This window comes from Erpetoichthys calabaricus, chromosome 10, assembly GCF_900747795.2.
Source record: "Erpetoichthys calabaricus chromosome 10, fErpCal1.3, whole genome shotgun sequence".
Taxonomy (NCBI): domain Eukaryota; kingdom Metazoa; phylum Chordata; class Cladistia; order Polypteriformes; family Polypteridae; genus Erpetoichthys; species Erpetoichthys calabaricus.
Genome location: NC_041403.2, coordinates 116523621 through 116551100, shown reverse-complemented (window position 1 = coordinate 116551100; position 27480 = coordinate 116523621). Strand labels below are relative to the sequence as shown.

The following is a 27480-nucleotide window of genomic DNA, read 5'->3' as shown; positions in this document are numbered from 1 at the left end:
GCCACCGGTGAAACCCACCCCTCGAAAAGCATCCACTGTATGAAAAGTGTGAAGAAAGCAGATCTCCGTAATTTTTGCCTTTCCAAGCGGTGAGGTGGGTTCGATTGGCGAATATACAGAACAGTCCGTAATCGGCACAAATTATATTCCTAAAAATTATATTTGATAAAGAAGCCGAGACCCGCTTACGGTGGACATTTTATAGCGTTCAGCCCACCGGTTGTCCACTGCTAATCAGAGGGTGCGTCACGCCCCGTCACTTGAAATGCGAACAAGCGGCTATTTGATTTGAAAAGGACTAGTTGATCATTGAATGTACGTAACGCCGGTGATGGACGTTTTAACTAAGTGTAAATGAGAGAAGGGATTAAAGATCGCAGGCCCAGTTCACTAATTGATGTCTAGTCACCAATTCGAAGTAATTATTATCACCAGTTTGGTGTTGCTCACGTTCGAAGTTTGTCTCGTTTTAATCCCCAAAGTCGCACGGGAGTGCGCTGCGCGTCGCCGTTTATTTTCTTCTCTGTGAAGGCGGCAACGGAGCGCCAGTCCTTGAGTGTAACGCTTCCATTAATCGGTTTCACTGCATTTTCAAAAAGTGCATGTTTTACCCAATAGATAATCACAGTACAATATTAAACCGCAACAACAAAAGGAGAAAGAGGGTGAGTTGAGGTGTAGTCTGTTACAGTTGAGCAAGATGGAGATTCCGGCGTATTGCCCGTCGGTGTGCCAGCTGTCTTTGCGGGAGCTGTTGGAGTTACAAGAGCATCCCCTTACCGAGGAGCAAGCGTGGGCTCTGTGCTATCAGCTCTGCTGCCTGATGATCAACGAGCAACACCGGCACGGCTCCTGGAAGCCCCTCCGCCTGCGAGGGGCCGAGAGCGTCTTGGTGAGGAAGGATGGCACAGTCTACTTAAAAACGGAGGAAGCTTCTCGTAAGGAACCCTTTTTATTACTGCATAGTCTTTCACTATGGTAAACGGTGCCGAAGAAAAGCCTGGTTCTTCTCAGAAAGGCAAGATTGAGCGCCTTGCCGCGAGACAACACGCGTGCGTAGGTTGTGTTTGTTGCGAGGGATGGCGTCGCCGCTGGTGGGCACGGTTTTGTGGCAACAGGTATGGGATGGCGTTAACCCAACTTTTAGAAAGCAGTGCGTGCTCATCTTTTTTCTTAATTCATAAAACATTTAAGTATTTAGGAGAAAACCGAATGATGGTCTTTCGCGCAGCGGTAGAGAAACGACTTCTCATCTTTCTCTCTGCTAAAATGAATTGGGTTCTTTAAATAAATGTGTGTTTTTGTGAATGGTCTCAATGCTAGTTTGAGGAATTAAGGTAATAATGAGAAGGATTTCAAAGGGACTGTCAACTTGCGCAAGTGTATGGTGTTTTTTTTATTTAAATGGTGGACTTTAATTTGTATGCATCGCCTACACGGGAGCCAAGCGGTGCTGTGCAGTCGTCTTCAGGTGCGTCGAGCTCGCCGCCGATCGTTTGTGTGCGCCGCATCTGTTTCTGCGCCCACGCCTGGCGCTCCAACAAGATCCACGGCTCTCCTTACGTCTCACCGATGACTGTTTTCGTGAATAATCAGTCGATAAGGGAGGCTTGGGTAAAACAAGACGGGAAGTCCTGATGCTGCCAGAGCTGTGACAGCAAGTCGTTTTAAAGTGGCTGCCACGATTGTGTCATCAGGTGAGGTCCTTCGGGGCTTCTTTGGCAGTCTAGACTGTAGCTGCGATTTGATTTAGTAAAGCGGCACAGGGGCGAAGTGATAGGTCAGCATTTCGCATGCCCTCCTTGCGGAGAATATTTGTCTCCAGCCTAATTTTATTGTCATTTAGCAAAAGTTTTCAGTGGCCAATTCGTCATTCGGTAAATGATTTTTACACCTTTTTCTCTTGTATAGAAAACCAGGTTTAAATGGATTATGTTGAGGTCCCAGGGATGACATTCAAAGGCGATCGGAAATGAACGCTCAACACGTGTTAATGCAAATGCATTTTCTGTTTTACGTACAACCATGTTGGCAAAAGTGGATATTTTTTTCTCTTAAGTGATTTAAGATCTCAATCTGGACACTTTGAGTACTGCAGATGCATCTAATGGCCAAGTGTAAATACCACCTGTACTTCAGGATGGGTAATCCACCTGAAACTATGCATGTTTGGGTCTAACCAGCACTTGGATTGGAGACCATCTTGGAAAGGTTGGCATTGCAGCTGGCAGATGTTTTGGTGGACACTTTACCCAGTGGTCTGTGTGTGGATCCCAGTGCAATGGTGTGGACACTGTGCTATCTTTTTGGATGAGCTGTAAGACAGAGGTCCTGACTTTAGATGGGCATACAAGTTCCCTGGGTATCTTTCAAAGACATCAGTGTGTTTTCTGATGATCCCTGGGGCAAAAATGTTTGCTGGCCCATCTGGGTAAATGCTACACATCAGTGCTAGTTGAAGTGGTTCCCCCATTGTCAATGTAAAGTGCTTCGGGTAGGTAAGAGAAGCACTACATATAAAAAAGCAATTACTATTTTTAAGTTGTGGATCCAATCAAAGCTTAAAACACACATTAATAGTTGGTGTAGGGGAGGTTCTGATTTGTTTGTGTGAGGTTAACAACAAACATTTAAATGGTTTTCATGTCCCTTTTGCGTCGCTTGTGATGGCCTGGTCTCCTGGTTCCTGCCTTTTACAGACGTTGCCGATTAGATTCTAATCCTCTTTAGTGAATGGATGTATATTACATTTACAGCCACATTAGTTTCCATGATTGATTCTCAGACCTCGGATATTAAAATTTCTAAGATTGTGAACTTTTTTTTTTTTTTTTCCTCCTCTACCTGAGAGCTTTCTGCTGGGTGCTCCTGGAATTATTTTCTGGTAGAGAGGGAGAGGGAGCTCTTCTTAAATTACTGTAACTAACTGGTGATTTTAGATTGTCCAGTCTGAGTCATAGATGAGTCATGATGGATACATGTGTCATCAAGTGTTTTTCTGCTTGATTCTGGGGGATTAGGCTGTTGCTGTAAAGAAATGTGGGATCAGCAAATGAATGTGCTGTATGTGGTTTTCTTCAATTTATTACTAGTTTGTTTGTAACTTTTGTAGGTAGCACTTAGTCGGTTTTCTAATGAAGATTAGTGATGATGTGATTATCTCACAGAAGAGAACCTTTCCATTCTTTTCAGCAGCAGAATTAGCTTTGAACAGAAATGTGTCCAGAAAGAGGCTTTACAGAATTCTAGATTTTAAAATGCTACTAAATAGCTTGGGGTTCATGTCTGTATTTTAAAAGACCCAAATGTGCACTGACAGATACTTGATATTCAAAACCCAGGGTGCAATGACAGGCTGGAACTGGCCATTTCAGCTTCTTCAGGGGCCAAATCTTGACGGTGTATTAAAGGAATCTGGCAGTCATAATGGTTTCCTAAGGTATCGGAGAGTTTAATCGAGAAACTACTAAGGTCAATAACCGTCACGCATTTATTTTCCACAGTATGTGGTTAAACATCAAATATCAGTTTCTTGCCTTTTGTGTTTCGGTCCTGTTTGTAACTGATGAACTACTGGAATCTGGCCATTTAGCTTTGTACTGGCTTCTGGTGGTGTGATGTGGTATTAGTGGTTTTGTTTGAATGGAAAAGCAAAACTTAGTCTCTTTTTTTTTTTTTTTTGGAACAATGAGGTGTGTAGGTAACGGCTTTTTCATACAGTGCATTCTTTTTGTTCAGTAGTAATTTGATTTATAGACAATTAGAAAATTACCAAACCATTACCAAGGACAAGTTCATTTTAGTTAATCTAATTGAACTTATTTCTAACTGCTGAGAACCATATACTGTACTCCTATAACTTTAACTTGCAAACGTTGACTCCATCATGCAATTGATATCATTATTCTGAAGTGGGTGTTCAAACAGTCATGGAGTGCCATGGTTTAAGCAAAGAGCTCAAGCCTAAGTTGTAGCACCTGTAGGAAAACTCCCTAAATCAATGCCCTTAACCTGGGTGCTGTACAATGGCTGACCCTGTGCTCTGACCTCCAAAGGTTGTGCAAAAAGACAATTTCCCTACTGGAATAAATACAATGGAACAAATTAAAACCGGTGTCATACGTAGATTACACTTTGTTGTAAGGAAAATGTATGCATTAACTATCTGTGAAATTGTTTTGATTTCAGTTTATATTTTTGTTGGTTATAGGATCAGAGTGCTGTAACAGGTTTACAAGTAAAAAATTTCAAGTAACACACAAATTGTCGTGCAGTAAAACAGGAATTCCAAACTGATTGTATAGAATTATTCTAACAATGTATGCCCATTAATATTCTCATGCTGGTATGTGCAGTTACGAACAGAAGAGGTAAGCAAACTCCAGTTGGCAGCATACCTGGCAAAAAATAAACCTCGGTTAGGTGTACATAGTAGGTTATGAGGGTGTCGTTGGGTTCCCCTTCCTGCATACTTTAATATTATATTTGCTGGGCAATCTAATAAGACAAAATCCTGTGATCCTTGGATTTCAAGGGCCTCTTGCATAAGTGGTGCATACAGTATGTACATTTCCACACATACTTTGAAGTGTATAACTAGCTGTAAAGCCACACATTTTCATGGCGGCATCGCCCCGTGCATACACAATTTTCTGCTCAGTTTTGCAAACTGGTGGCATCCAGTGTCAATGACATGGGATTTATCAAATATAACAATTAATTGTATATCTTTTTTACAAATTTAATTCACTTGATTGTAATCTGTAACAATATATTGGTGCACGTAATGGCCAGACCATTCCAACTACCATAGCTGCTTTAGTGTTGGAAGACGTCACAAATGGAAGAATTAGAAAAGAGCATATTTATAGATGACTGGTTTCTAAAGTAGATTTGTTTCCAAGAGCTATCCTCCTGGAGATGTGTGTTGTATTGGCACTGGCTTTACAAAGGCAGACATTAAGGAATTGTTCTACCTGCTCCTTTGCAAGTCCTGTCCACCCTCCGGTTTTTAGCCACAGGAGCTTTTCGCCATGAACTTGCTGACTGATCAGTTATTTCACAAACCTCACTGAATCGTGTCATGCTAGCTGTATGGGATGGTATTATCCACTTGTCATCCAGATACAAGATTTCCTTGCACTGTGGTTGAAGTGCAATTTGTAACAATGTCCAGTTTTCCAAATGTAAAAGGTGGTCAACTGCATGCACATTGCTGTTGCAATGATGCTGGACAAATTACATTAGCCAGGGATGAATCGCCAAAAGAAGGAGCTGGCATCACAGAATCGCTATCGTCTGTAGCGGGAGAGCTGATAAAAATGGCAGTTCCGTACAGTTGCTTTTTCAAACTAGTGTGGCAAATGGCAACAATCCTTTTTAAGAATAGCGAGTCCTCTTAAAGAGCCATGTAAAGAAAGGAGAATCGATCTGTTGCGGCACTCTGCACCGACACTACACTATAAAGGCACCTTCAAACAATGAATTTGCTTATGTAAATACGAAGCATTTGCACTCTAATGTGCGGTCTTAGTCCACAGAAAGTGTGTTGTATTATGCAAGCATGTAGCGTACTGCATAATGAGCCACACAATCGTGGCTTGCCTATACCTGGAGAGCTCTGATATGATGAACCTGACGCACCAAATGATTGTCCAACTTTAAAACTGTTTGAATACAATTAGCAGAATGTAAAAACAGGTCATGAGATGCTTTTTTTTTTTTTTTTTTTTTTTTAAATGGTACATGAAATGAGGATGAAATACTCAGAGCCATTGTCAGACCTTGCACTGGTGTTGTAGGCCCTGGGTACCTCCTGGTGCAGGGCAATTCCTGGCCTGGCCAGAGTGTGTAGGCAGTTCCTAGGTGACAAAGGCATAGATGCCATTGACTTGTCCGCAATTTCCCCAGATCCGAATCCAATTGAGAACTTCTGAGGTGTTGTGCGTCTGTCGTCAAGTAGCGCCACAGACTGTTGCGGAGCTCGCTGATAGCCTGATTCAGGTCTGGGAGGAGATTCCCCAGGACACCATCTACCGTTTCATCAAGGGCATGCTCAGACATTGTCAGGAGTGCATACAGGCATGTGGGGCCATACACACTACGGAGTCACATTATGAGTTGCTGTGCTGAAATTCATGTAAGTTGGATCAACCTGACGTCAATTTATGACTGATATTTCGGTGTGCTGTTGAATCCCGCCCTCAATATTTTTGTGATTTTTGGTTTCCATTGACACTTGTATCATTTTGTTCTTGATGAATTACACCGTATTACTCGGTAAAGATTTCCTACTTGAGTATTTTGTTCAAGATCTGATGTGTGATTTAAGTGTTCCCTTTTTTTTTTTTTTTTTTTTTTTTTTTTTTTTTAGGCAGTATATATTATTGAAAATAGTTTGAAATAATAAATCTGTTGTATGCTTAATTAAAAAAAAAAAAAAAAAACCTAAATGGCTATAAATAAGATGGCAGAAGAGAAACAATTTTGTTTCAAGAGCTCATGTTGATAGACGGTTGAACAGAGCCCTTGAGCCCACTTTAAGCTGCACAATATACAATTTACTTGCATAACACTCTGCCTTGTGCTTGCAGTGGTTGATTTATATTATAAATTAGTTTTTTGGAGAATTATCAAACATACTTAAATATGATTAGTGGCATGGTTTATGCTCTTGTAAATATCAATTTTTGTTTTGCAGGGGAAGGTATTGAGTTGCTGACAGAAGATCAGGTAATTGTGTTAAACTGATCATTTTTGTCTGTTAATGCGTTTAAAATATATTTTTTCTTTTTTGGAAATTGTGCTTAGGTAGTTTTCATATTTTGGTGTATGGGGCTATAAACTTAATCTAGAAGAACTTGGTAAATCTCAGCGTTCACATAAGTAAACTGGATGGGTCTGACAACGTGGCACACTGAACAAGAAGGGCCAGAAGAGTACTTTCTAAGGAGACATGGGTCTTTTGATGATCCAGCAGCTTGCTGCACACTTTTTCTACCAGTCCATAGTAGTCAGTATGGTATGCTGCAGTCTCTTGGGGAAGCAACATGAGCACAAAAGAAGCACAATGCCTGAACAAACCTATCGGGGAAAGCCTGCTTTTCACAGGGTTAACCCTGCATACACTGGAAGCTGTTGTGGAAAAGACGATGAGAACAGTGGATGCCATCCTGTAAAATCCCCTCCTGGCAATGCTGTGTTGGAACACTTAGCCATGGGCTCATTTCACCACAGTGTGCTAAGAAGCACCTCTGGGGAAACTTTTTCTACCCACTGCTATCGGGCAATTCCGTGCTTCTCCCGATGTACTTGTCAAGTTTGTTTAGTTTTTTTTTTTTTTTTTTTTTTTGTTTAATTGAATGCATCTATCCTGTGAGGTCCGTTTCCTTGTTTTTTTGCCTCTGCTGCAGCTTGCATTTGAATTTCCCCATGGAATTAATAATTAATCTAAATTGACAACCTGAAACAGTTTTCTGTCTCTATTGAGAAACCAACTGGACTAAGATACTGTAGATAACAATTTGTAGAGTTTCATTCACAAATATGCAAGACCTCTTGTCAAGTCCTAATTTTTATTATTTATTTATTTTTACCATCTCTGAATGGAATGTTTTTTCATGGTTAGTCCGTATTCTAATATAATTTTGCTAATGTCTGTTCATTCACTTTCTCTTCCTTTTGTGCCAAACTTCTTCTAGGCTGTTGACTATCTGGGCAGGCTAATCTACTCTGGCCTGGACTGGGGTTTAGCTGAAGATGTTGAACGGAATCTTGGAGAGATGCTGGAAAGTCTCATTTACCAGATGACGAAGTTACATGCCAACCAGAGAACACCTGGTGAACCTGTGCAGCCCATAAGCACTTTTTATGAAGTGGCTCAGGTGATCATTTGTCAGGAGTTTTTCCACTTTAAATCAGACTAGTACAAGTCTATAAATTTTAACTATTTAAAGCCTAATCTTTAAAGATATTCATATGCTTTGTCTCTAGATTTGGCAGATTGTTTGTGTAATATTCTTTACTGCATAAATGCCAAGAAATCTTATTTAACAATGTGTCTTTTAATGTTATGCAAACTTCGTGAAACAGTCTTGGTAGTGAATGCTGAGCTCCAAATGTCTGTTACCAAATATACAGAAATTGTACACTGTACAAATTTATTGGTATCTTGTACCCTGTATGGTGAAACCTGTTGCATAAATATAGGAATGGTGGCTAAAATGTATAGTGACTTGAGACTGCTTATGAAACATTGATTAGTCTCCACATAGTCGTACAAGAACATGAGACAACAGCTTGTTTGACTTGTTGCATGTTACAATGGCTATGATGATGAATGGACCAATAGGGCTACCTAAGACTTGTGTGTGTTCAGGTGTGGACTGTTAGATTAACCCTTTTGAACGGAGTAGCTGACAGATGAAACAATTTCCCCCTTCCCTCCTTTTCTGTCTTTGGGGTTGTAAATAGTTGTGCTGTGGCTTGGTACTTGGTGGAATGGGAAGGGTACCAATGTATTTAGTATTCATTTATTAGAAATCTAGTTGTAATGTAACCATTATTTTATTGCAGGTGTGTGAAGCACGCCTATACAGTCCAGCAAAAGCTGAACATCATTACCGGGCTATTTGCTCAATTTTATTTGCCGAGACCATTGACCTCTGCCAATATATTAATAAAATTCAGAATACAAAAAAGGTATGATTTACGTTTGGGTTCCAGCTATAACTTTTGAAGGTGCTTCACAAATCAATGATTTAGTTTAGTAGCTTGTATATAAAAATGTAAAGCAAATGTATTTTGTTTTAAAGAAGCTGACAAAGTATGTGAGCAAAGTTTAAAGCTACTTCAACCCCACACATTTTAAAGTACTTGTTTACAGTATAACACCCCAAATGTGTGCTATATTAAAGCTACCATACAAACAGGGCACCACTTCTTCTGTTTTGTATGTGTTCGGTATACGTGTGTGGGTGGGTGGGTTTTTTTTTTTTTTTTAAATGCTTATTATACAGCATTTTTTACACAGTTGGGCTTAGTTGCCTAAACATGCTTTGTGATGTGAACATTGAAGTTGGCACTTAATTTATGTATGTATTGGGCATTCTCGTATATTTGTGTGGGCTCTGTAGTGCAGTGCATTTTGTAAATTGCTTTTATTCTCTTTATCCCTGTTAAAATAGCAAGGTTTGTTTTTTCCGTTTTAGACCTTGCAGAAGCTGATCAGTATTCCAGAAAACACTAGAGTGGCTCCTGCTGGTGCTAACTGGGTATTCAAATTTGTGTTTTCATACAAAGCCTGATGGTCTTGAACAAGTGATATTTGTGAGAACTTTTTTAATTTTTGGGAACAACCTTGTTCGTTCTATACAGTGCTTACTAGAAGGTGAATTCCTAACATGATACTTACTTTAAATTACTTTAAATTGTGTTAATGTAGATTTGAAAAGGGGATTGTGTTCTTGAGTCATATTCCTATTAATGAATTGAATGAATGGTATGGTAGCTTTTTAAAAAATCTGTGATGATCTTCAAAAATGAAGTGTTTTGAATAGTAGTGTGGCTTCTCACCCCCTACCTATTAAAGCTTTGAGTTCTTGGATACTGGTGATAATTATGCAGGTGAGAGTGGGTGTGTATATCTATATGAAAAGCCATGTCTGCCTCTGTTTAAGGCACTCTTTAGTATGTGTTTTTATAAATCTGTGGTGCAGGTTTTTTCTTGGAAGTACGTGATTGATGAGCTGCGCAAGGGTGTACGGCTGCGGTCGAGGAAGGAGTATCCAAACTCCAGTACACCTTTACCAGTGGAGCTGTCTCCTTTTGAAAAGCTATTAAATGACATTCGGGGCAAGAGGTATACATTACGCAAAGTGAAGGTAAGAAAGTGTACCATGAGCTGCTGAAGTTGATGGGAAGTAAAAAATTATTTTTTTTTTTGACTTGTCAAAGGACCACATCAGCCAAAATTTAGTTTACGTCATTGGATTTTCCGTGGTCATTTTCAGTAGAATGTAACTTTTTAATATGAGATTGTTGAAAGAAATTGTAGTAGGATTGTCACTGGAATGATTTTGAGGAGATAATGATCATGGGAGGTTCTATAACAAGCCAAGCATTAATGACTGATGAGCAGAATTTATTTCAGACAGTTGGTAATCTACAGCGACAGATGAGTCCTCGCAGAGGATTTATGGACTACCTTCATCAGAGTTCCTCTTTAAGGCCAGTAAGTTGGAACATTGTTTTGGAAAGAATACTTTAGCAATGTAGACTGCATTTACCATGCAATGCCTAAAGGAAATTTTGCACTATGTACAGTTGAAGTCGGAGGTTTACATACACTAAGCATAAATTCTTTAAATCTGACTTTATAACCCCTCCAGATTTTATACTAAACGGTCAATAAATTTGGCGTATCATTTAAGACATCTACATTGTGCAGGGCAAAAGTGTGTTTTCCATCAGTTAGCAGGGTATTTCACTTTTATTGACTATATTGCAATTTCAGTGGGTCACAAGTTTATACACACTTTAACTGTGCCTTTTTAAAGAGCTTTGAAAATTACAGACTTTAGGTAATTAGACCAATTAGGCTAATTGGCTATCAGAAGCTATTTGGAGTCATGAGGACAAAGATATGGAAGATGATCTGCTGTGGCAACCCTTAACTGGAGCAGCCGAAAGGAGGAGTTGTGTGGATATATGTTTAGGCCTGCCATAAAAAAAATCTGCTTCTTTGCTTGATATAATTGGGAAATCAAAATCCTCCAAGACTTCAGAAAAGAAATTGTGAACCTCCACAAACCTGGTTCACCCTTAATGCCTGAAGGTTCTATGTTCATCTATACAAACCATACACAAGTATAAACACCATGGGACCACACAGCCGATGTGGTGCTTCAGATGGAGATGTAATCTGTCTCCTAGAGAAGAATGTACTTTAGCACAAAGTGCAATTCGGTCCCAGAACAGCAAAGTAGAGGACATTGTGAAGATGCTGGAGGAAAGTCAGAAAAGTCTCTATATCCAGTCTTTATATTGACATAACCTGAAAGGCTGCTCAGCAAGGAAGAAGCCACCACTCCAAAGTGGCCAAAAAAGCCAGACTGCAGTTTGCAATGGCATATGGGGCAAATCTTGTTTACTGCAGAAATTACCTCTGGTCTGAAGAATCCAAGATCAAACTTTTTTAGCCATGATGACCATCATTTGGAAGAAAGGGTGAGGCTTGCAAGTCTAAGAACACCAACCCAACCATCAAGCATGGTGGGGTTGGGAGCATTACATTGTATGGGTGTTTTGCTGCAGGATGGACTGGTGCACTTTACAAAATAGCATCATGAAGGAAATTTTTTTTTTTTTTTTTTTTTTTTATTTCGCCTTATACAATTTCTCATATTAGGAATTTGGTAGTTTTCACATATCCCTTGGGGTCAGAGCGCAGGGTCAGCCATTGTACAGCGTCCCTGGAGCAATTACAGGTTAAGGGCCTTGCTCAAGGGCCCAGCAGAGCAGTGGCCTTTTTAATAATAATAATAAATTTTATTTATATTGCACTTTATATTTTAGCAATCCCAAAGTGCTACAGAGTAAAAATAGAATAATAAAAAAGAACAGAAGAGTCTATAAAATACTTTAACAAAATGACTTTCTAAAAAGATGAGTTTTTAGGTTTCGCTTAAAGGCCTCAGTCGACTGTGGGGCTCTCAGGTAATCAGGGAGGGCATTCCACAGCCTCGGCGCCACCGATGAAAACGCCCTGTCACCCATGCTGCTGAGCTTAGTTCTGGGGACTTGAAGAGTGTTAGTGAGTACAGAGCGGAGGGAACGTAAGGAGTTATGGGGGGTAAGGAGTTCCTGTAGATAAAGAGGGGCATGTCCATAAATGCACTGATGGGTAAGAAGGGAGACCTTGTACTCTATTCTGAATGAAACAGGGAGCCAGTGAAGGGTTTTCAGGATTGGGGTGATGTGATCATACTTTCGCACCCTCATCAGGATCCTGGCAGCGCTGTTCTGAATATACTGGAGTCTCTGGATACTCTTGCCAGGAATCCCAATGAGGAGTGCATTACAGTAATCCAGCCTGGAAGAGACAAAGGCATGGACGAGCTTCTCTGCATCTGCCAGGGTGAGTAATGGGCGGAGTTTGGCGATGTTCTTGAGATGGTAAAAAGATGACTTACAGAGATATTTGATGTGGGTGTCAAAAGTAAGTTGGGAGTCCATTCTAACACCCAAATTAGTAACAGATGTGGAAAGAGGAATATTTTGGCCAGAGAAAGTAATACTGGTGATGGTAGAAGAGCGAAGATGATGTGATGTACCAACTAAGATGGCTTCTGTTTTGGATCTGTTCAACTGAAGAAAATTGAGCCTCATCCATGCCTCTATCTCCTCCAGGCAGGTAGACAATGTAGATGTTGGCAGAGGAGCAGTAGAGGAGGTGGGAGTAGTCCTGAGGTAAAGCGGAGTGTCATCGGCATAGCAATGGAACGATAAACCATGTCTGCCAATGACAGTTCCAAGGGGGAGCATGTAGATAGTAAAAAGGATAGGGCCCAGCACAGAGCCCTGTGGAACACCACAGGCGACGTTGTGGGTGTGGGACTTTGCGCTGCCAAGGGCGACATGCTCAGTTCTGCCGTCAGGTATGATGTAAACCAATTTAGAACAATTCCTGAGAGTCCAATAGTGTATTGCAGGCGGTGAAGAAGGATGTTATGGTCTATTGTGTCAAAAGCAGCTGTCAGGTCAAGGAGGATAAGTAGTGAAGGTGAACCAGTATCTGCCGTCATCAGAAGATCATTGGTGACCCTGACCAGGGCTGTTTCGGTGCTATGGCCAGGGCGAAAACCAGACTGAAACTTTTCAAACAGATTGTTCAGTTTGAGATGATCGTGAAGTTGTGCTGCAACTATTTTCCTTAGCCTCAGAGCCACCACTCTGCCCCTAAATGTATGTAGATATACTGCAGCAACATCTCCAGCTCATCAGGGAAGTTGAAGCTCCATTGCAAATGGGTATTCCAAATGGACAATGACCCCAAGCATATGCTAAGTTGTGGCAAAATGACTTGAGGGAAAAAAGGGTCAAGGTGGTATAGTGGCCATTACAAAGCCCTGAGCAAGGAGGCCTGCAAACTTGTCCCAATTACACCAGTTGTCTGGATTAATGGGTCAGAATTCAAGCAACGTATTGTAAGTAGCTTGGTGGGAAAGCTTGGGGAAAGTGGGAAGCGACTCAAAACGTTTGGCTCGAGTTAAACAAGATTTAAAGGCAATGCTCTCAAATATTAAATGTATGTAAACTTGTAAACCCACTGGAATTGATATACTCAAAAAGCGAATTACTCTACCTGTGAACATTGTTGGGAAAACAAATTACTTTTGCCCTGCACAAAGTAGATGTCTTAAACGATAAGCCAAACTTATAGTTTGTTCATATAAAATCTGTGGAGGATTTATAAAGCGAGTTTTAAAGAATTCATCCTAATTATATGGAAACTTCTGACTTCAACTGTACATGACGAATTCAAAGTATTTACAGTGTTTACTAATTTGTGGGCCAGTTGTAGCTGTGTATTTCTCAAGTATCGGGTGGGTATATGTTAAAACTGCAATATCTTTACCTTTATAACTGATGTTACTGGCAACCTGTAGCCTCTCTTACAAACCTAGTCTATTGCCACTGTGTAATGAATGCAACATGTGGCCAGTTTCTTGCATTAGATTATCAAAACAGTTGCTGATTTTATTTTTTTAAATGGTTACCATTTGGCTAAGTGTGTGTGTGCATGTGCATGTGTATGACTTGCCCTTAAAAAAAAAAAAAAAAAAAAAAAAAAAAATATTGGCACCCTGTTTTAACTTGTTTTCAGTTGGCATGGTTTTTTTTTTTTTTTTTTTAAATTAATCTCTCAGCAACTATCTACAGAATGTATTATGACATTTTGGGGTACAGTAGTTTATAATAAGCTCATAGCAAAAAAAAACAAAAGCCTGTAGTTCTAAGCTTGTTTTTTGTGCTACTTGTAAACCTCAATTCACAATTGCCATAGGTCAATGACAGAAGGTTAAAAATGCGTCCCAGTAACGAAGCAAGTCTGCACCATTGTCTCATGATGGAAATCCGCTCTGCTGGGAAGCTGCGACCTCTTGCTTCAAGATTGAGGAGAGCTGTTTATCAAGGCACAGTATAAATTTTGGTTCTGTACAGGATATGGGCTCTGGAGGTTTTTTTTGTTTGCTCAGCAACCAGGTGTGAGTCAGTATTGAAGACATTTTATTAATGTGAAGTGCAAATTCCCCATTTGCGTATTTCCAGGGGTTAAATAATCCCTACCGAGTGACCACTGACGGCAAATTCCAGTAAAATACTTGGTATATTAAACCTTCTTTAACCTCTTTTCCCCTCCTAGATTCATCCGGGCCTTCCCCAAACTGCATTTTCTCCCTCTCTTCATCTGCACAGGAAGACTCTCTGTCTGAAGATCTGCCACAATTAAGGAGCTTTGATTCAGAGGTATAGTTTAAAGAATTTGATTTGCTGCTCTATTGTGATATGGCCTGAAATTCCCCCTATGACCCCAAAGACTTTAGCAACCTGTTCTGCCAATACCATGATAGCTACTTTTTAGTCTTTTTACCAAAAATGCTTTATCACCTTGGATAATTACACTGCTTTCATTTATGAAAGTGTGCAGTAAAATATAGTTTGGAAATTAAGCTACCCAGGCGCTCAACTGTTTTCAAAAAGTCTGTTTAATGTTCTTGACATATTCAACTTTATATTCTTAGATTTTTTTGAGCTGTGGTTTATACAGTGCTGCAACTTGACAAAAACTAAAATTCTCTCGATATACCCTTTCCTCTTTACCGCTCAATTAATAGGAAAACTGTCCGTCCTTTGAGTTCAGTGATGGCAAATTGTCGGACAACATGAGCAGCCACACAGGTGAACATCTAAACTCTGACCCTTCATGGCCTTAGTGGTGTCCATCTTCGCAGTGGGGATTTATGGTGGGTATGTGTGGGAGAGGTTGGTGTTCTCTTCTTTCTCTAAACCCTTCACAATCCTACAAATATGAGAAACCACAGCAAGTAAGTTTCAAATTCTTTTTAAATTTGTTGTAGTGAAATAGTGAGGTGTTACATTTTTTTTAAACATGTACAGTAAAACCTCCAGCCATCTGTAGCATTGCACTGATAAGATTTTAAAGGCATTGGGGCTTTAGGGTTACCTGGATATTCCTGATCAGAACAGTGACTTGTTCAAATGGCAGTAAAGGAATACTCCCACGGAAAACCGAACTTTTGTTTCTTACTCTGTGGCTTGTGGTGATGGCTGAGAAAAATTGTTAATCTAATAATTTGATGGAGATGTTCCTGATAGAGCAGGAGTCTGGTGACCAATGGTGTATAATTGCAAACCATATCAAAAACATCCTTGGGGTAGTGTTGCACAATCCACATGTGAAGTCATTCAGTCGTATGCTCACAACCTACAAAACTCTTCCTCTTCCAAGAGATCCAAGTGGATCAAATTCAGCTTTTCTATTAAATATTCAAACACCAGTCCACCATATCAGTTATTTAAGCAGCCTTGTGTCTCGGCATTTATATAAGCCACATGATTCATCTTTGCTTTATTTTTAACAGTCGTTATCAATGTGGGCTCCGTAATCGCAGAATCTGAACATCTGATAGCAACTGAATTATTAAACTGTGTATTTGGATGGTAGGGTGTGATTTTTCCCATTTCATTTCTTTACATTTCTTTTAAAAAGTAACTTAGCCCACCACTCTAGGTGGTGGTTTTTGTTTGGGAAATGGACCCTGTTGCCATCTGTGACTTTTTTTTTTTTTTTTTTTGCGCTCTTATGTAAATCTTTGTCACAGTTGTTGTGTCCAGGGTCTAACTGTGTTTTGTTTTTTTTTGTTTTTTTTTTTATGCTTTTTCAGATCTCAAATTTTTCCCTGCATTGTCCTCTTCACCCCTGGACTTGCAGTATGACCTTTCTGATCAAAGAAGCCGATCGAAATCACTGGACAGCAGCACCAGTGAGCTCAACCAGGTAGATGAAAATAAAAATCGGAGGGCATTACACCAATAATCCCAATTTAATTTGTTGTGTATAGACTGTTTTGTGATTATGAGGTGCACAGGTGCCTGCTCTGCCTTTTCTTATATAGCTCCTCTGTGTTCCAAGACCCATCCAGCCTGTCGTTTTAATGTTAATTCACTTGGACATCTTGAGAAATTTTTAGACATTTTGTGAGCTTTAACAATAGCCAAGGTTTGTACTACCAATTTCAGGATTTTGGTATTGGTGAGGCCTAGAAATTTGAAGCGGACGATCACCACACAAACTAACCGTGTAGACTGCGGTGTGTGTGGTTTGCTTCCTTTATTTGGTTGGGTTGTTTTTCTGGGCTGCTAATTTGCTGCAATTCAAATACTAGACTGCTTTGGAGGTGCAAAGATACTGGACCCCTAAGAGGACTGAATAACTTGGAGTTGGCTTTTCTGTTTGATTCTTCAGGACAACTCTGCTGCTTGCACTTCTGTTACTCTCGCTGATGTTCTCAATATCCGCAAGGCAGATATGGCAAATGTAATGGATTCATACAGCAGCTGCTGGAATAAGAGGGTGAGTTGGAGGAAAAATGTTTTAATACTATATATTTAGAAGCATTGTATCTGTATTGCTTGCAGCTGTCCCTTCCAGAATCTGTACATAAGGTTTTTCTCCTTAATCTCCTAGCTGTGTTCCAACTGCTTTAAGCGAAGTCTCTTTTTCACTTGGCATAATATCTGCCACTTCTGCAACAGGTAAATACACTAGTCAGGGACACTGCTGACTATTACAAGTTTATGCTTTGAGTTCATAGCACTTAGATTAGTGATGTAAGTGCACTGTGTATAGTAGTTGCAGGAAGTAGTTGGGGTGGGGGATGGAAAAATCCATGTCTATTTGAACTGTGGAAATGTATCCAGAAAAATCGGTGTGGCCACCATGATTTTAAGAGGGAAAGTGCAAAAAAAAAAACCTGAGATTTAAACCTCTGGTATACAAATGCTATCGGTAGATTGGAGGTACTTTTTAATTTTTCATTACCTAAAATCAGTCATTCATTACTATATTTGAAAATCTTCAACCAATACTCCATTGTATTTTAGATTAATATTGGAATGGCCCATCTTTTTCTAAGACAAACTGGAGTATAAGATATTTAAGTGTTGCACTACCTGGAGGATCGGATTGAGAGCAGGATGTAGAATCTTCATTCTGAGTTGTAGAGATCGTCTTAAATATGAGTGGACCTTTTTTAAAGATGCCTCTTAAATGGTGGATTATACATTAAACTGGTTAGTGGCAGAATCCTCATTTCTTTTTACAGACTAACAAATCTAGTTGGTGTTCAAACTGCCCCCAGAATTGTTTGGCTCAAGCTGCCTTAAATCCTAAACTAAGCTGGTCGTGAAGTTTTATAGGTGGTTGGGCTGGTTGCGGTCTAGCTTTTGTGTAAAATGTCTATAGTTTACTCCTTGGGCACAACTGACCTGTTAATTTCCTGATTGCCTCTTGGTTATGCCTGCTGAGAGGTCTGAATGGTAACTTGATTGACTGACAACTTGATTTGTGCACTAAAAAGTAAAGCCAGTGTCTTATTGATCCTTTTGTACTTTAATTTGTTTTTTGTTTCCTTTTTTGTAGGGTTGTGTGTCCTGACTGCTGCTTGGAGGTATCATTCCCTCTCCGCCCCCCCAATCTTGTCTAGCACTAACATTTAACAGGATTGTGATCTTGAATGTGAAGGTTTTGCACTTGCAGGTTTACAGATCTAGCACTTGTGAATTTTTTTCTAAGCAAAAAGAGTAATTTTCCTGAAGGTCCGTGCAGGTTAGAGGATGGAGTATGAAAGCTTTTATTTTGCAATTTTACATGAAACTGGTGGAGATGGACAGAAAAAGATAAGACTAAGCAGATAGAGGACCATAGCAGTCTTGGGGCTGTCGGATTAAGAATAACATTTATTTGAAGGGCAGTAAAAGCAGATAATGACTCTATACTGGTGATAAGGACTGATTGACTTTCATTAAAGTTAGTTTTATTTTTTTCCCCTAGATGCTCCTACCATCTAAAAGTTTTGTAAATCTTCCAGTTAGTTTCTTCAAGAGACTTATTCTCAGCCATGAGGATGTGGCTGATCAGAACCAGAACTTCTGGAAGGCAAGATGGGAGTGGGACTGTTCAAGGTGCGTATTCAATTGTCTTTGGAAATGTTAAGCCCCAACCAGTCTCCAAATTTAATAGTGTTGTGATGACACTTAGAAGCATCTACAAAAGGAACAAATAAATGAGTTAATCCCATGTTGTCAGATGCATAAAATTAAATGCAACTGAAATTTTCATCGGGAGAGTGCCTTGAGTAAATGGTGGGGTGCCCCTGGAAGGGTGGATTACACTCTGAATTTGCCCTTGTCCATCTCTTGCTGCTAATCTGTCGGCTTAATAAACGCCTGATGCAGTCCAGTCCACTAAATGGCTTTGCTTTTGTGATGTTATGTGATTAACTGTCACCTGTTTATTCCTAATGTCACAAGTCTACATCCAAAATGAGAGAAATCTGATCAACAAATTGATAAACTTCATGTTTTAAGTTTTCCCCAATTATAGGTAGTAAATTGTTACGACTTAGAACCTCAAAATCAAACATGACAGATCTTTGGGCAACAACTCCACTAGGGTCGATCCAATTGTTAGCAGTGATGTGTGTGAGCTGCAGTAGCTGGAGTTTCCTTATTATTGGAGAACAATTGTAAGCCCTGGTTCTCCTCAAACAGGGTTCACCTGTGTAGCCATTCTAGTTAGTGTATACTGAATGAATGTCCAGCTCCAGACATCGAAGTGCATTGAGAAGACTGGGCAACAGGTATGCATTTCTGAAACGGCTATACGCCACCACTAGATCTGAGTAAGAGCTATCCGTCTGGCAGCCATTCTTTTAACCTCTGCTAAATTTAAGTGGCATTTAGAGTTCAAGCAAAGTAAAAGCTTTTATCTGGTACATTTTTACATGCATGATCTAGTGAAAAATTGTTCATAGCCATTGGACGGTTGCATTAGCATAGCAACTGCCAAAACTAGGAGGTGAAAGATGTCAACCATGCGTCATGTTATGCTCTGACACTAGGTCTCCAAATCAAGCCATTAAGGGTGACTTGTGGTTGGGTATTTTTTTTTTGTTTCACCCAACCCCCCCAAAAAAAACTCTAGCCTGTATAAGGAGCAGAAAGTGATATTGGCTTGGTAGTTGGTTTATAGTGGCCTAATGTGCTATTAAGAGAAAGGGTTGGGTTGTTGTCTTTAGGCTTAGTTTTCTGTACATATTGACGTCTTAATCTCTTAATGGCTCCTTCATTGCTGGGTATGCAGATTTGAAATGATTGCTATTCTGACGTGTGCCATCATACCTTGAGATATGTGCAGTTTTGGTGAAGGGGAACCATATGTGTCTACTGGCAACTGTGGTGACGTGAGCATGATATGATTCCTTATTAAAGTCTCTATATAGTAAAAAAAAGAGACTAGGTTTACTGAAAAGAAGTTCTGCAGACCTTTCAAATGATACAGACCTACTTGCAGTGCCTTTTTGGTTGCTGATTTGTTTGTTTTAATAGTGTCCCTTTAGTGCTGGAATCCCAAAGTTTTACCAAAGCTACCCCGCACCACAGACTGGCCATGAAGGACTGGTACAGTAAGGAGCTCTGCGTCGGTTGCAAAGACTTCCTCCTCGATGCCTGTGACTCCCTCATCCTGCCAGCCATTCCTAAATCCAAGCCTACAAAAGAAATCTAATTCCGCCTTCTATGTGTATATGCGTTTCTAATTTTTTTTTGTTTTGTTTTCTCTCCCCCCGAAATGGCTCCCTTTTTCTTTCAAGTATTGGCAGTGGTTGATTTTTGTATGTCTTGCACCTAAACAGATCTACTTAACACTTTACTTTTGCACCTCATGTCACCATCTCATGTTGAGTTTTCATTTTGGAATTATGCACTGTATTAAAGTGGATAAACCGTATCGGATCTCACACGGTTATCTTCACATTAAGCTGCACTGAGTTTTCAATGCACTTCTGTTTGTCCTGTGTGGAATAGCAAAATTGTACTGGTTGTATAGCTTTTTATGTGAGCCTTTTTAATGTATTTTTATATTTATTGTATTTAAAAGTGAATATTAAACAAACATATTTCTGATGCCTGCCTTTTCAAATACATCTGTTGGAAAATTGGTAAAATTGAAATTGTTTTGTAAATACACCATAGGAGTGCTGATGCATACTTGATTAAAACCTCTTCCTGATCAACAGTCAATAGTAGCAGGGGAAAACCAATCCTGTTGCAGTCCTTTTTTTTTTTTTTTTATTTCAAATTTTTCCATTTTTTTAAGCTAAAAATGGAAAATTGAGATTGTTGGAATAACGGCTACTCTGACCCTGATATGATTAAGAGGGTTTGATAGCTTCTAAACTGCTTTATAAAAGATGTCACTTATTTCCTTGAAGGATGCTCCTCCTACATGCGTTTTTATTTTTGCACTTAATTTGAAGGTTTATAGCTTAACCGTTTAGTCCCCGACATCCTATTGCTATTACATGTACGAGGTGCGATCCAAAAGTTCCCGGAATGCATTTATTTAAAAGCATACACACCAAATTAATGGTGAACAGTTCCTTCAAAATAGTCACCTGCTGAGTTGATATCCCAATCCCAGCGAGATTTCAACCTTTCGAAGCACCTCTGGAAGTCGTTTTTTGTCTGTGTTCAAGACATCGATTGTTTCCACTTGGATCTCCTCCACCATCTCAAATCTGCATCCCTTGAGCCTCCTCTTCATCTTGGGGAAATAAGAAAAAAAAAATCAGACGCTGCTAAGTCAGGGGAGTACGGAGGGTGGGAAATGGCAGTAAACTTTGTAGAAGCCAAAAATTCGCGCACAGATGTGTGAGCTGGTGCATTGTCGTGATGCAAAAGAAATGACTTGTCAGCCCACATCTGAGGATGTGTTCGGTGAATTTGATTTCGCAAACACCTTGGAACATCCCTGTAGAATGCTGCATTCACTGTCATTCCTTGTGGATGACACCTTTCACATCAAAGAAGCAAATGAGCATTGACTTGGTGTTGCTGTGAACTTGTCGAGCTTTTTTTGTCTTGGATGATTGAGATTTAGGGGCGGCACGGTGGCGCAGTGGGTAGCGCTGCTGCCTCGCAGTTGGGAGATCTGGGGACCTGGGTTCGATTCCCGGGTCCTCCCTGCGTGGAGTTTGCATGTTCTCCCCGTGTCTGCGTGGGTTTCCTCCGGGCACTCCGGTTTCCTCCCACAGTCCAAAGACATGCGGGTTAGGTGGATTGGTGATTCTAAATTGGCCCTAGTGTGTGCTTGGTGTGTGGGTGTGTTTGTGTGTGTCCTGCGGTGGGTTGGCACCCTGCCCAGGATTGTTTCCTGCCTTGTGCCCTGTGTTGGCTGGGATTGGCTCCAGCAGACCCCCGTGACCCTGTGTTCGGATTCAGCGGGTTGGACAATGGATGGATGGATGGATGATTGAGATTTCCATTGGGATAACTGCTGTTTTGTTTCAGGGTCATACCCATAAACCCATGATTCGTCCCCCATTATGATGTTTGAAATGAAATTCGGGTCAGCTTCACAATGGCCTTTCAGCTCTGTGCAATCTTGAACTTGCTGTGGTTTTTGTTCTTCAGTCAACAACCGAGGAACAAATTTTGCAGCAATTCGATGCATTCCCAGATCCTCAGAATTTGCGGACAACTTCCAAATGACAAACCTAACGCTTCACACAGATCACTGATGGTCTGTCGACGATCTTCAAGAGTTTTTTCGTGGTCGCGAGCAATGTTTTCACGATTTCTTACGGAGGACGGCCGTCCTGAACGTTTGTCATCTTCAATGGACATTCGGCACTCTTTGAACCGTCTGAACCATTCATAGGTTTGGGATTTACCCATTGCATCATCGCCAAAAGCTTGTTGCAACATTTCATGGCTTTCTTTTGCTGTTTTTCCCAGTTTAAAACAGAATTTAACACGCACTCTTTGCTCTTTCAAATCACTCATTTTCACTAACAACCCTTCAGACACAACTGACGTTTAAACGAGAACAGCGACTTGAAAAACTGCACTGACGTTTATAACGCGTGATAACTGCTCTCAAGGACAACTTGAGCTGCTATCGAGCGGCGATTGATACAACCAAACCCTTCTGGCTGCAGAATAAATGCATTCTCTGGCACTGCCCTCCAGTGGTTCAAGTCCTATCTGACTGATAGGCAAGAGTTTGTTAGTCTTGGCAACAGTAGATCCAGCTCAGTCGCCAGTCACACAAGGAGTCCCTCAGGGCTCTGTCCTTGGTCCTCTGCTTTTCTGTATTTATATGCTTCCCCTTGGCCATATTATCCGTAGTTATGGATTGGGTTATCATTTTTATGCAGATGATACCCAGCTCTACTTCAATGTTAAAAGTGGAACTTCATCAGAGCTTTCTCAGCTCACAACCTGCCTTAGTGAAATTAAAACCTGGATGGAGCAGAACTCTTTAAAATTAAATTGCAATAAAACTGAACTCCTGCAAATTGGGACTAAAATGCAACTTAATAAAATGAGCTCCTTCCCAGTCCATCTTGGCAGTGATCTCATCAGACCTGCCTCTACTGTAAAAAATCTTGGTGTCATTTTTGACTCCTCCCTCACTTATTCCGGCCACATAAATCACATTAAGAAACTTTCTTACTTTCACCTCCGTAACATATCCCGTGTTCGCTCCTTCCTCTCCTTTTCTAATGCTGAGAAACTTGTGCATGCTTTTATCACATCCCGCATCGATTATTGTAATTCCCTACTGGCAGGTGCCCCTTCTAATCTTATATCACAGCTCCAGCTTATTCAAAACTCAGCTGCAAGAGTCCTTACTCGAGCCAGCAGCAGCGAGCACATCACACCCATCCTGCTCCGCCTTCACTGGCTCCCTGTGTCCTACAGAATCGAATATAAAATCCTACTAATAACCTACAAAGCTTTAAATAACCTCGCACCAAACTATATCAGTGACCTTCTCCATCACTATGTGCCTGCCCGCCCACTAAGGTCCTCTGATTCTGGTAATCTTGTTGTGCCCCTCACTAATCTACACTCCATGGGTGACAGGGCCTTCAGCTGTATAGCGCCCAGACTCTGGAATGACCTACCAAAATTAATCAGGTCAGCTGACTCCATGAATTCTTTTAAAAAACAACTCAAAACTCATCTGTTCAGGAAGGCTTTTAGCTCTACTTAACTTTATTACCTTTCTCTCAGTTTACTTCTCTGTCAAGATGCTCATGTAACCTGTATGTGTGTGCTAGACCATCAATTATGTTGTCTGTTTTTTTTTCAGAATTTACTGTCTTAATCTTCTTTGTTTATTTATCTGGTTTGTACAATGCTATATACTGTATATTCTGCCGTTCTTTATTTATTCTGTAAGTGCCTTGAGCATGGGAAAGGCGCTATATAAATAAAATGTATTATTATTATTATTATTATTATTCCGGGAACTTTTGGATCGCACCTCGTATGTCAGTGTTTTTGTAAAGCACAAGTATGTAGCGTAGACTAGCATACAGTCTGCGAAACATGGAAGTGAAAATGGATGCTTCCAGATTGTGTGCACTACTTTCAGTCTTCTTGAGGAAAGAAAATTTGAAGTGTTTTTTTGTTCCCCCCCCCCCCAAAAAAAGGCATATTGAGTTGGTAAATTTGTAATCTACACTCACTGCCCACTTTATTAGGTATACCTGCTCAACATAAATGTCTTAATGTCTACATGCTGAAACTGACAGTTGCTGCCATGTGATTGGTTGACGACATGCTAAAGTTCAAACCGACCATCGGAATGGGGAAGAAAGGCGATGGAAGTGACTTTTGCATCTCTGAACACACAGCACATCAAACTTTGAAGGGGTGAGCCCTACCAGTCTTGGCCGGTCCATCATTTTCCAACCCACTATATCCTAATTACAGGGTCACGCATGTCTTTGGACTGTGGGAGGAAACCGGAGAAAATCCTCAGACACGGGGAGAACTCGGGGAAGTGAACCCACTGCGCCACCGTGCTAATCTTGGCCACTGTTTTCTAAATTATGTTTAACACTGAGCGGCCCCTACAACGGGCGAGTTCATCCCCATTAAATTACATTTTGGGAGGAATTTAACACATGCTGCCTTTCTAGATTCATTATGTGTAATAAAATTCCTTCTTGACTTCCAAATGTCCAGTTTTATTAAGCTGATCTGCCCCCTATCCCCCGAAAAACAGGCTCCTTGAGTTGGTAAATTTATAATATACACTCGCTACCCACTTTATTAGGTTCACTTGCTCAGCTGCTTAACACATGTCAAAGGATAATGCACCAATACAAAGATGGCATGAAAGGACTTCCAAATGTTTTCCATGAGCCCTGGACTCGCTCCTACTCCTAGAATACACATCTCTTGGTTTCCTCCTCCTTCCACCCTTGAGCGGGGGTATTGTGAGCCCATACTTGTCCAGTCTATCCCTTGTGGATAACCACCCCCTGTACCGTTAACCAGTTTGGATCTTTTCAAGCCTTTGCACTGAATTTGGACCCACACGTCCTGTCTCACCCCCAGTTCCACCTAATTCCTCATCTTGGACTGCCTTGTTACGGCTGACGGTTATCCCAGCAAACTGACACTTCCTTGAAAGCCTTGTATTTCTGCTTTAAGTCTACAATGTACTAATAATGAGGTGATCTGTACTCTGCTTTCGGGATTGCTTTGTTCCAGACAGCTGAAAATCTCGTAGCACTTGTTAAACAGAAGGATGTAAAAAAATCGGAATTTGTGAAAAATCACAGGCTCAAGAGGTTTACAAGTCACAGCATAATAAGAGCAATCTATTTTCAGTTGAATAGTAACACCCATGCCCCCTTCATTTACCTCTCCTTCCATATGAAAGCATCTGATTGCGTGAACTTCCCTCCTTGTTCAAAACAGAACATCTTTTTCTTGTCAATCTCCCATGCACTCTAGGCAATGGAAATATTTCTCCCAAGTAGTGGCAGATTTGCAGGACATCAGCCTTAACATCCAGAGCCTTTCCAAGAAGATGCACATTTCTTCCTTTCGACAACATACTTCAGCCACTTCTGGGTTGAGAATGTGAACAGTAACAACCAGCAAAACTTCTCCAACGAGACTTCCTTTGAAAAATAAACCAGAAAATATACCATTTTCTTCATCTTTGCTTTAGAACAAAAGAGTCAAAAATAAGTGATTTTGTAGAAAGCAGTATTCACATATCATGCCTCACAATCTCCATACAAACAAAGGATTCCATCCAGATTTTACTCCAATAGCTCCATTAGAATCTTCCTGACTGAGAAACAGTTCTTCATCTTCTGCAACTTTCCACTGAAGCCTCAAGGAATTCCTCCAGCTCACATGCTCCATCGTGTCTTCTAAGATCCATTCTGAAAGCAAAAAAAAAAAGTGACAGGGTGGTGTTAACTTGGCCAACCTAACCCCTGCATTTCCACAGAAAAAACAATAGATGTCACCCTAGTGCTCAATCTTGACGGCAGTCCAAAAGAGGCTGTGAAGTATTGGTCTTGACCTGGGCTGTCTTAACAGCAGTATAGGCCCTTGGGCAGAGCAGTGCATTGGGACCCCTTCCTACACAACCACACAGCAAGTCACAACATACATAGATTAGCGTGGGACCCCCAGGCAACTGCCTAGTGTGCCTAAGTGTTAAGATGGCCCTGCTCTTTACCCAGGGTTGGAGGCATCCTTGGGGAGAAGCCAGCAAGACAGAAATTTAGGCAAGCAGAAACAGTGGAGGTGGAGGGTTTCTTTCCATCTCTCTGGTGTGCGGGAGAGTGCCCCCTGTCTGCCTATCTATCTATCCATCTATCTCTTTCTTCCACTCTGGGGGAAGTCTGTTCTTGCTTCAGCCTGCAGAATGGGACAACATACGGAGGTTCTGCAGGAGATTGGTATCGCAGAGGAGCCAGAGGCGGAGAAGGTTATCTCTTCAAATGAGATAAAGGAAGTGTTGGCAATGTGGGAAAAGGTTTCGGAGTTTATTGAAAAAAAACACCCTGAAAAAGTTGCAACTGGTCGTACAGCAGTGCTATTTAATGACATTTGCCTAACTCATTTCAGAAACATTCTAAAGGGGAGGAAGAAACAAAGCTCCTTGGACAGGTTTCTATTGAAACGCCCTGTGAATAAAAGTGAGGAAAGCGTGGCAAAAAAGAAAATTAAGTTAAGCAAAAGTGAAGTGAAAGAAAAAAATGATACAATACGCTAATCGGCTCTGCCAACATCTGTTTATTTCTTTAGATTCTCTTTTATGTATTAGGTTTTATTTTGTTTGTATACAATATTTGTTCATTATAAATACATTTGTCTTATGTTGAAAACATTTAACAATAAATTGAGGTGGTTTTTGGGGGCCGGCATGAATTAATCTCATTTCAAATAATTTCTATGGGGAAAAGTTGTTTGAGATACGAGCATTTTGACTTACGAGCGCGGTCCCGAAATGAATTAAACTCGTATCTCAAGGTACCATTGTATTTAGAAAGATAGTCATGAAGTTATCAGAAAATTTTCAAACTGCTACTGCAATTATGTTGACTTGGAAAGATGCTGTAATTTCTCCGTAGAAAACATTATGCTACTGTTGTTCAACACAAGAAATCTTATTTGTGCAATCTCTCCATGTAACGTGTCTGCTGAAGTAGGAGTCGCTCTAGCGGAGCTCCAGTTGACGGGTTACTTTGGCCAGTAACTCCGGTAATTTTATGGACTGAAAGGGGCAGGGTGAAATACCTTCACTGGGTGGCTTCTCAGCACTGTGGGATCAGAAGGAGCTTGCAAGGAGGTCCTCCAACACACATGCGTGACATTACATTATCGAATCAGTTAAAGGGTTTAAAGTCTGGAAATCAGCCATGAATAATTAAGTGTACAGCATGCTACTGCTGTACTGCACTAGATACCACTGGCCATCTTGTTAACAAAGAGTGCATAAACCTTATGATCTGTACACAGTTTAAATCAATTTAAAAATCACTTCATCTCCCCAAACATCCAGCCCCGCTCCCTTTCTGTAGGCTCGAGTGAGGACAGTCACCTGCAGTCCCATTCTGTTGTGACTGATTGGATGACGGTGCTCTGTTTGTCACACCAGATGAAGAGAGATTGGTGGACTGGTCACCCGCAGTTGGAGCAGTGCTGTATTCTAGAATATTGGAAATGAATGCCAACTCACTCTTGTTCCCACTTTCTCCGCTCCCATTCTTCCCTTTTGTTACACTGGTGTCAGAAGTAGTGAGATGGAACAGTGGACATGTTGATAGTGTTGAGCATATGAGAGTGTGA

General features: G+C 40.6%; 1 protein-coding gene across 3 annotated transcripts; it reads left to right on the top strand.

The window, feature by feature from the left end:
- Positions 1-297: 297 nt before the first annotated feature.
- zgc:114123 (uncharacterized protein LOC569174 homolog) lies at positions 298-20257 on the top strand. 3 transcript variants are annotated; one of them, XR_007936082.1, is made up of 16 exons: positions 298-938; positions 6701-6732; positions 7701-7883; positions 8575-8700; positions 9210-9272; positions 9717-9881; positions 10151-10231; positions 14066-14195; positions 14426-14529; positions 14898-14961; positions 15969-16081; positions 16550-16657; positions 16772-16839; positions 17188-17376; positions 17726-17753; positions 18137-18202. XR_007936082.1 is itself a non-coding variant. In XM_051932821.1 (16 exons), exons 1-16 carry the CDS (start codon positions 701-703, stop codon positions 19868-19870), a joined length of 1812 nt encoding a protein of 603 aa, XP_051788781.1. In that variant the 5' UTR covers positions 312-700; the 3' UTR covers positions 19871-20257. The 3 variants fall into 3 exon arrangements, 2 of the variants coding, with proteins under 2 accessions (XP_051788782.1, XP_051788781.1); XM_051932821.1 differs by lacking the exon at positions 17188-17376 and adding an exon at positions 19693-20257 and having other exon boundaries at positions 312-938; positions 18137-18267; XM_051932822.1 differs by lacking the exons at positions 17726-17753; positions 18137-18202 and having other exon boundaries at positions 17188-17448.
- The last annotated feature ends 7223 nt before the right edge of the window (positions 20258-27480 follow it).

Bases quoted from the DNA above. Each gene is read 5' to 3' on its own strand.
- zgc:114123 (XM_051932821.1), top strand. From the start codon at position 701: ATGGAGATTCCGGCGTATTGCCCGTCGGTGTGCCAGCTGTCTTTGCGG. The intron at 6,733-7,700 runs GTAATTGTGTTA...AACTTCTTCTAG, and splicing joins AGTTGCTGACAGAAGATCAG to GCTGTTGACTATCTGGGCAG. The intron at 16,082-16,549 runs GTAGATGAAAAT...TTGATTCTTCAG, and splicing joins GCACCAGTGAGCTCAACCAG to GACAACTCTGCTGCTTGCAC.